Genomic DNA, 9,842 nt, shown 5'->3' with positions numbered 1-9,842 from the left:
AGGGATGATCATGCCTTGATTTGTTTAAACAATATATTTTTGGAAAATCATGATTTTAGATTACCAAATGGGTGTGGATTGTTTGGTTATATGAACATGCATGAGTTGTGTTTTGCTGAAATAAAATAGGAACGGGGTTCCAAATTGTTTTAGGTTTGATATCCCGCTTTTGCCGAAGAGTGCACAATACCACTAGATTGGCCGATTTTTACCAAAGGGTGTGAAAACACCAGATCTGCATCGGTTCAACGTTGTGGGCTTATGCTATGCCAGGTCACCAGGGGTACCGGCTTTTGCCGAAGGGTGTGAAATATCACCAGATTGCCAGATTTTGCCGAAGGTGTGAAATATCACCAAATAGTCCAACTTCGACCGAAGGGTGTGACGACACCAGATAATATTGCTTGTTTTGTGAAAATACTGGAACTGTTTAAACTGTGTGTGTTTTTATGTTATGATAACACTTATATGCCATACACCGATATAACCTTGACCTACCTTACTGAGAGGTGTCTCACCCCTATCGTACGTACATGTTTTTCAGGTCCTTTGAGTAACCAGAACTAGCGTCCTTATGTTGGGAGCGTAGTGGTCGGTGTACTACGGGAAGTACTTGTGTAGGTACTAGGATTTTATCGGGTTGTCTTTTTGGGGTTTTTGGTTGGCACCCGGGTTTGTGTTTCATGTTATGGAGCCTAGACTCCTGTTGTATAAACTCTGGTATGGTACAAAATATGTATAGAAATACCATTTTTCGCTGTGTATATGTATTGTTTATGAATGTGTATAGGGTATACGGGAACTCCATGGGGTCGGACCCTCATTTATTATAGTGTATCATTGATGTTTTGTATGATATAGGGACATGTTAGGTTTTATTCACCCCTGGGTCTCATTACCGGGTTCGGGGCGTGACAATATTGTTGTTATCAAAAATCGAATGACTTTCATAATCGTCCTTTGACTGCGATCACTTGAAAAGAATCAAACAATTTACTTTGAGGACCCAAGGTGTACTCCGAGGGATCACTCCGATGCCTAAGTTAATGACTATGGAAGGTTATAGATTGCAACACTAAGAAATAAGTGAATGAGAATTAGATGTTTACCTCATATCGAAATATCCTTTTATAGTGGTGGAGGAATATCCTTCTTTAATTTAGTATTTATAGACATATTATTATAATTATGGAGAAGGTTATGGATGATTTATGGGCTGTTGGGAATTAACAACAAATTCCTGAAACCTGTGAGAAATAAAATAGAGAAAGAATACACACCAAAGAAAAAATTAATCATGCGTACAAGACAATATTTACGTGGTTCGACAACTTTACTTACGTCCATGGAGTTGTAGGGATTTCATTATTATCAGGAAGAAAAATAGAAAGATTGTTGCGCTGCGCACAAGGTTCCAAATGGGCTACAAAATGGGCCAAAAAAATTTTTCCAGAGGCATTCTTAGGCCATACGACCCAATCCTTTGCTCCATGGACTAAACCTCAAGATATAAATCTCTCATTAAATAAAAATTGGATCATCATCCAGATTGAACGCAATTAGACTCTACAAAAGCCCAACAATGGGCATTTACGATAGGGTGTTAATAGTGGTTTGATAATCGTAACCCTTCATGAATGTGTCTATTAACTTTCAATATATTAATTATGTAGGGATATTAATGATGGTTTTATAATCGTACTCCTCATAAATGTATCTATTAATTTAAAGTATATAAAATATAAATAACTATATTTTCATAATCTATTTATTTCTTATAGAAAATGAAAATAAAAAATAGAAATAAAACCAAAAAAATCTTTGACTTTCTTCAAATTAGCATTTTTAATGATAATTTTTTTACAAAAAAGATAAAATCACATATGGAGAGAGCTAGTTATTAGAAAAAAATAATTATTTTTATTTTTAAAATTATACAAATATTTTTGAAAATTAAAATTAAATCATTGGTAAAATTAAAAAGTTTATAGGCTTTGTTTGCGTGAAAGATTTGATTGAGAAAAGGCAAGGGAAAGTAAATTTAATACTTTCTTTCTACATCAAATAATATTAAAAAATATTTGAAATATGTTTAAAATTTAAGAAAAGATTAAATAAAAAAATATATATAGCGCGTACAAAGGGATGGAGAAAAAGCCCCGTTTTTTGTCAAATTCAAAATCCCGCCATTCCCATTTCTTACACATAATACTTCGGAAATCGGTTCTTTATCCGGGGAACATCTCGATGTTCTCCAAGATCTCCCACCACTTTTCTAACTTCGCTAAATCATTTGTGTTTTTGAATCTCTGCAAATCAATGGCGGGCCTTCGCGTGTACGAAAGTCTCAGATGGAAGCCCTAGAAGACTAGGGTTTCCAGCCATTCGCTGCAAGGTATGGATTTGAGCGATCTCAACAAGGTTTGGGAAATCAAACCTCTGAAGAAGAAGGTGAGAGAAGATGATGCCAGGAAGATTCTAGAGAAAATTGCCAAACAGGTCCAGCCCATTATGCGCAAACATAAGTGGAGGGTCAAACTTCTCTCTGAATTCTGGTAATTATTTTATTTCTCGTGATTATTATTATATTTTTCTGTTCCGTTTTTTGGCTTCCGAGAAACGGCAGGAAAAGAAAAGAAAAGAGAGTATAGGAGATGGATTAAAAGTTCTCTCCTTTTTCTTCGCCTGTGATTTCTCAGGTTTTTTTGTTTTTAAATTTCTTTTTCCCCATTTTTATTATGTTCGGTTGCAGTGTAAAAATCCGAGTTTACTGCTACCCGTAATGAGAATTTAAGCTCAATTAAGCCAAATTGTTGCCCTATTGAGTGGATATTTTATGCCTTAAAGAGAAAGTGTGACCTAATTGAGTGGGTTTGAAGTTCTTTCTCATTAAGAACACACGCTTTTCGGTTTTTATTTGTTATTCGGTCAACCTGGCTTTTGAATTGAGATTTTAATTTCGTTTAATTTGGTTTTTATGCTCCTTTTAATTGCAGAAAATTGCAGGAATGTGAAGAAGTACTTCTTATGTCACTCAAAAGTCTCTTTTATTTCTTGAAATAGAAAGTACCATTTGGCAACAAACAGAGTTTATGTTCAAGCTCTGTTTTTTTTTTTTTTTTAATCTATCCTTTGTTTAATTAAATACAAAAATTTGCAGTCCGAACAATCCATCTCTTCTGGGATTGAATGTAGGGAGCGGTGTTCACGTAAAGCTGAGGCTTCGAAGGCCAAACAGAGATGCGGATTTCTTTCCATTTGATCAAATTCTTGATACAATGCTTCATGAGCTCTGCCATAATGTCCATGGTCCTCACAATGCCAGCTTCTACAAGCTTTGGGATGAAATCAGAAAGGTTATTTCAATTTTTGTATTACATGTTGCTTTTTTTTTTAGTCTGATGATTAGTTACTGCATTTATTTAGTTCACGGGGGCAATGCGTACAATAATAATAGAAGGATATATTATTTCGTCTATATCAATGGGAGTACTTTGACATGATCTTAAGATTTAATTCTTCCTTGAAATATCTTCTTTTGTTTTGCTTTCAACTGTCTGACAATTGAGGTTTCTGCAAGAAGGCTATTTTGAGCCAAAACGATTGTGGATGGAATTCTGTGGATGAAACCTATTTTCGTCAACAGAATTGTCCTTTCTTTCCTCATTTGGTTTATTATATTGGCAATGCAACAATTCCCTTGTCTTTTTATTTTATTTTATTCTTTTTCATGTTCTAAATTACATGATTGATGGATGGGACTATCATTTGTACTATCACTATATATATATATTTTTTCTTTTTGAAACATTAGACTTGGGTCTTGGGCTCTAGTATTGGTATTTATTTAGTGGATTCCATGCCATTTTTTCAACATTGCTTGATGCAGTGTTAATGTATTCACATCTCTACCAAATTAAGAATTTGTGGAAGCGAGACTTGGATTTGTCGTTGTGGTGACTTTGTTTGCAATTTAGTGATGGTAAAATGGTGTGGAAGATGGGTTTGAGTTGGAAGACAAGCTTATTTATGATGTTTGGATATGACCTGGAGATGGATTTTGGACAGCCTAAGTCCTGGTTTAAAAATTCCAGAATGCATTAAATGATAAATAACTATAGACAAACAGTATGATTTGAGGGAACACTCTTACATTGTTCCTCTGATTATTGTTTTTTTTTTTTTTCCTTTTTTTGACTTACATTCTGGTTCTTGCAACATTTAGGAATGTGAAGAGCTGATGGCCAAGGGGATAACTGGAACAGGAGAGGGGTTTGATCTTACTGGGAGGCGTTTGGGTGGTTTCTCCCGTCAACCACCTCTTTCTTCTCTCCGAAAAACAGCACTAGCTGCTGCAGAAAAGAGAGCACGTTTGGGTACTTTGTTACCATCTGGGCCCAAGCGTCTTGGTGGTGATAGTGCTATTATGGTTGCACTTAGTCCAATACAAGCTGCTGCTATGGCTGCTGAAAGAAGATTACAGGATAATATCTGGTGTGGTTCCGAGTCTTGTGAAGTTTCTGGGAAAGGAGAAGATAGCTCTGATGTATGTACTGCAGAAACTTCTGGGAGCTCAAGATTGTTTAGTGGTTCTGATTCACATTCTTTGGATATGATGTCTCGAAAAAGAGGTCGTGAAGCAGATAGCAATTTGTCTTCTGGGTCTCTTAATGATCATGCAGAATCCAGTTTTGTGGATTTGTCTGTGGATGATTCAACTTCAGGAGTCATGCTCAATCATGATGTGAGATGTCAGAGTCAGAAAATAAGAAGTGAGTTAGACACAGGTTTACTTTCTGAGACATTCACTCCAGAATCTTGTTTTGTGGGTCTAAGCATGGGCCCTTCAATTTCTGGGTCTACACCGAGTTGCAGTGTAGCACAGAATGCAGAGAAGTCTGTCACATGGGAATGTGAAACATGCACTCTTTTGAATCCGGTAAGCTTTTAACTCATGATATGATCTATTTCTAGTCAATTGGTTTATTCATGCACCCAAGCTTTGAGCCCATTGGTTCCTTGTCTGGCTCTCTATGGGGAGATCCAGGGTTCTGATCCCCTTGAGTGTGGCTCCTCCTTGGTGTTTGAAGGGAGTGAGGGATTGTGAGGTTTTTTTTTAAAAATAAATTGGTTTATTCACTAACCCTATTTTAAGCAACATGCTTTGGGCTATATTTTTCATTGTAAGAATTAAAATTTTGAAACTTGATCTAAAGTTGGGATTTAGAGCTCCATGCTATGCATTGTGAAATCAGAGGTTCATGTTTGTTAGATTATAAGTCCTATTCTTGGGCCCTCGCCTAATGGCTGAAGCTTTTAGGTTTAGCAGTTCCTCATTATGGTGTCTTGAGTGTTTTTAATTTAAAGGACTAGAGTTTGAACTTTAGGTGGCTCCAGTCTTATATTATAACTTTAGCACAAGGTAAAATAATGGGTTATAATCTATCTGTGTTTTCAAGCCCAATTTTTGTGTGCATTAGTGGGGGGATGGGGCACGTTAACAAATTATACATGTTATTGGGCACTTGCCTAATGGCTTAAGCTTTTAGGTTGGGCAGTTCCTCAATATCATCCATCACTTAATAGCATGAGGAACCACTCATCCTAAGAGCATAAGCCATTAGGTGACATACAAGAATAGGTGTTTATCTAACACTCACTGGCATGAAAGAAAGTTGGGCTTACAAAGATGACAAAAATGGCCTGTTATTTTTTTTGATTTGTGTTGAAATTTAACTGTCCCATGATTTGAACTTTAGGATTCTAGGTCATGAAAGCTGTAATAGGATTTTGAGAAGCCACTTAACCCAAAAGCTTTAAGTCATTAGTTGAGGGCTCAAGAATGTGTATTATTATCCATCACATATTAGGGACATTGTCTTCTGATAACCTCAAAATTGGAATTCCAAACACTCTAGAGATCATGGGACAACAAAACAATAAATTGGTCATGAAAAAATAAAGATCATCTAAATTTGAATAGTTTCCATTCAACCTGTCATGTGATCACCACGTGAGTTAGAAATTGAATGGTTGAACCTAGATGACTTTGTTAAATTACATCTATTCTGTTTGCAAATCAAAGATTTCATCAAAATCTTTTCAAGATCCAGTAGCCAACATGTTGTAGGTTTTCGTAGATGCTCGTCTTTTATTTTTCTGACTGCAATGAGAAGTTTTGAGGATGCAACAGGGTAGAGAAGAACAAGGATTGCGTAACTTGGTTGTCACAGAAAAGTGGAACTAGAGAACAAGGATTCTGTTACTTGGTTTAAAAGATGGATGGAATAGCCACAAGGGGGTTGGGGGATGAGTGGCAGAACTAGTTTGAGGGTTGAGGATCAACCTATTAGTCTGGAACAAGTAATTCAAGAATTTGAAGATAGATTAGGGTGCCAACTGTAAACTTATTCCCAATTGAAGGTAGAGTAGAACAAGGTTGTGAAACTTGGTTGTTACAGAAAAATAGAACTATAGAACAATGATTCTGTTACTTGGCGTAAAAGATGGATGGAATACCCACAGGAGAAGGGGGGGAGGGGGTGGCAGAACCAGTTTGAGGGGTGAGCAGCAACCTATTAAAGTTGAAAAAGGTAATTCAAGAACTTGAAGATAGATTAGGGTGCTGACTATAAACTTTTTCCAAATTGTAACATTTATAGGACTGGGATTGTATCTCCACAGGGTTATGTAGGTTCATGGAATGGAAAAACAGATTGTATTGAATATATTACAATGTTATGCATGCAAAAATTATTGTTATTCCATTCATCATGAAATAGGATAGGAATAGACATTGAAATTGGGAATAATCATTCCCTGTCCATTCCATGATATGGATTAATACAAATTTTGTTATTGTTACTTGCTTTACAATGGCAACGAATTTTGTTTTGTAGACTAACAAATCCCATCATCTATTATATGCCAATCAAATGTAACCTTATCTTTTTTTGTTTGTGTCCTGTGCAAGTTTTCATGAGAAAGCTTGCCTTTTGCTTGTATATATGCCTTCACAATATATTGATCTTCCCTATCTTTATGGAAAGGGAGGGGGCAATTAGCATTTCAGCATTATTTAAGGCATGCCTCAAAGTCTACATCCTTAACATCTTAAGTGTGTTCTTGCATGTGCCCCTGCATGTGTTCATGCTGTTCTTTATTTGTTTATATTTGGCTGCTTGCGTCTCCACTGGAACTTATCATCGAGTCTGTAAGCATGCAACTGATGGTGGATTTGATGCAGCCACTAGCTCCCATATGTGGAATTTGCAACACCCCAAAGCCCAGAGATGTTGGTACCAAGTACGAGTTCTGGTCATGTAAATTCTGTACTCTGGAAAACAGTGCAAAGTTAGAAAAATGCTCAGCATGTGGGCAGTGGAGATACTCCCATGGTGCACCTGTGTCAACCCCTGCACCCAATCTTGGCACTTGAGAAACACAAGATGGTACCCATGTACAACATCCCATGTCACTCTGCGTATCAACTGCTCTGCTAGTGGGTTTTTTTTTTTTTTTTGCTTTGGCCTCCTTGTTCATGCCCATCTCATCAGGCAAAGAGTAGTCTATTTGTACAAAAATGGCTTTTGTGCTTTTCATTTCTATGTCCAAAAACAAAAATATGTTTGGTAACTTACCAAAATGTTGTTATTTTTGAGTTGAGCTTAAACTGCTGTAGGTGAAATGCCTGTGTGGGATCATGACCATTGAAAATTTTTGGTTGAATCAATGGATCAATCTGAGATAAGCATGTCAGAATCAATGGTTGAAGGAAGAGGGGTTAGGATTTTATGCAAGTGTTGGAAGTGCCAGCTCCAGTGTCAATGGTATCCAATTGAGTTATCCTTCACCTTCATACCTATGTTTATGGAGAAATTTGTATATCAGAAATATGGCGTCACCATCTGATGGGTTCCACATGAATTTTCAACTGGCTTGGGATTTACTTTTTCGAGTTTAACATTTATCAAGTGATATTTCTATAAAATTTCATATATATATATATATATATATATTTATATATATATTTTAAATCGTATCGGTTGTATGATTCGATTAGATGTTTGAGTTGTAGGTGATTTTTATGTTTACGATCGTTTGTTATACTTAAACAACTTTCAATTTCACAATTTGAAAGTGGGTTCAATTCGTGCGAATGGTTATTGCAAATGGTCCACATTTCTGATAGGGAAAGGTGGGTACATACCCCACGTGAATGATCTCCATCTTTACCGGGCTCTATCTATTTGAGGTGATGGGCCCCCATTGGTTCTTATCTTGGTAAACCAGCTTGGGCTTGTTGGGCTTATGTTTACCATCACAGTCGAATGGTAATTAATCTATACCTTTCTCTTTCTCTCTACGTTTTTTCATTTTAGATTTAGAATTTCTTGTTCACAAGTCAAAGTATTGAGTCATGTTATATTTTTTTTTTATTACGTAGAAACTCTAGCCACCAACGAATCTTTCGGATCCCTTGGTGCGGCATCAAACTTACGGATCAGCATTCTTCACTCTCAGGTCTTGCTAATCAGGGCAAAGTCCATCATGTTACATTTTTTCAGTGAATAGAATCTTAAATAAGGTGTACGCAATTTAGCGGTCTTTAGTTGGATGATAAGAGTGGATTGTTAGGATTTGTTTTAAGTATAGAAATTAAGATTTTGAATATGATAGTTTTGTAATTTGACTATTAGGGTCTTTTTTGAATAAATTATTGATAGTTTTCACCTACTTTAATTGAAAAATTCAACTTACTATTGTTTGAGTTTTTTTTTTTTTCATTATGATTTTAAAAATATAATATGAAGTAATATTGGTTTTTGATTTAATTCATGCAAATTTAAATTTAATGCTTGAAATTTATGTTGTCAAATATAACCTTAATAATTTCTCCCAAACTATAAGAAGTTAAGGAAACATTATGACCTTAATAATTTATGAAAAACAAAAAAAATGATTGAAAAGTACCACTGACACTATTTTTGGGGTTATAAGATTGTAATTGCATCACATTTCAATCAATCAATTACATCTAATGTAGTTTTTAAGTTTAATCAAGTCCCTATGCAGGCACCCATAATCTCAAATTTAATTGATGATTTAACATTAATGATTGAAATGCTTAATTTAATATTTGTTCAATTTTGGTATAGAGTTTTGTTTTGAGTTCTTTGACCTGGTCTTTATTTTAATCATAGTTTAGAAAAAAAAATTCTTTATGCTTGAGGCTTATGTCAAGGTTCCAGCCATAAAAATAATAGACAACCCATAGATTAATTTTAACGGGGGCATCTTCTGACACTTGTTTTCAAATCCAAAGCATTGTTTAACTAACCTTGGCATGCACTCTATGTTTGAATCGGTCTTAAATTTGAATTCATATTGTGTTTGAATAATTTGTAATATAAAATCGTATTGAATTTTATCTAAATCTACTCAAATTCAAATCTAATATATGAAATTCATGCTCTCAAACATTGCATAGTGTATAAATTGAAAAACAAATAACAAAAAAACAAAAAATAAATAACCTTTATGCATTTCTATAGAAAATTCTGAAAAAAATTTAAAGTTAATTCATTGTTATTTTTAGGGAGAGAGATCATTAAGTTTGATCAATCTTATAATTATTTAATTTGATTTTAATTTAACTATGATTTTTAAAAACTTGAGTTCAAATTGATTAAAGTGAAATAGGAGTAAATACATTTGTAAAATATATAGTATCATATATATATATATATATATATATATATAAAATAAATTAGCAACAAAACTTGATTCGTCTAATTATTTGCTTGATAATATTATAAAATTTGAGGTTGGGTATTAAGTTG

General features: G+C 34.7%; 1 protein-coding gene across 2 annotated transcripts; it reads left to right on the top strand.

The window, feature by feature from the left end:
- Nucleotides 1-2,156: 2,156 nt before the first annotated feature.
- LOC131158262 (uncharacterized) lies at nucleotides 2,157-7,970 on the top strand. Of its 2 annotated transcripts, XR_009137437.1 has the most exons (5): nucleotides 2,252-2,555; nucleotides 3,161-3,356; nucleotides 4,226-4,939; nucleotides 7,247-7,501; nucleotides 7,682-7,970. XR_009137437.1 is itself a non-coding variant. In XM_058113005.1 (4 exons), the coding sequence occupies exons 1-4, from the start codon at nucleotides 2,398-2,400 to the stop codon at nucleotides 7,436-7,438; spliced, it is 1,260 nt and encodes a 419-aa protein (XP_057968988.1). In that variant the 5' UTR covers nucleotides 2,157-2,397; the 3' UTR covers nucleotides 7,439-7,970. The 2 variants fall into 2 exon arrangements, 1 of the variants encoding a protein (XP_057968988.1); XM_058113005.1 differs by having other exon boundaries at nucleotides 2,157-2,555; nucleotides 7,247-7,970.
- Nucleotides 7,971-9,842: the final 1,872 nt, after the last annotated feature.

This window comes from Malania oleifera, chromosome 1 (genome assembly GCF_029873635.1).
Source record: "Malania oleifera isolate guangnan ecotype guangnan chromosome 1, ASM2987363v1, whole genome shotgun sequence".
Lineage (NCBI taxonomy): Eukaryota > Viridiplantae > Streptophyta > Magnoliopsida > Santalales > Ximeniaceae > Malania > Malania oleifera.
The sequence above is the reverse complement of the archived record's forward strand: the minus strand, read 5'-3'. Positions and strand labels throughout refer to the sequence as shown.

What these genes read in the sequence shown, in the direction of transcription:
- LOC131158262 (XM_058113005.1), top strand. Translation starts at nt 2,398, where the DNA reads ATGGATTTGAGCGATCTCAACAAGGTTTGGGAAATCAAACCTCTGAAG. An exon ending in AAACTTCTCTCTGAATTCTG is followed by an intron (nt 2,556 to 3,160) that starts GTAATTATTTTA and finishes AAAAATTTGCAG; the next exon opens with TCCGAACAATCCATCTCTTC. An exon ending in TTTGGGATGAAATCAGAAAG is followed by an intron (nt 3,357 to 4,225) that starts GTTATTTCAATT and finishes TGCAACATTTAG; the next exon opens with GAATGTGAAGAGCTGATGGC.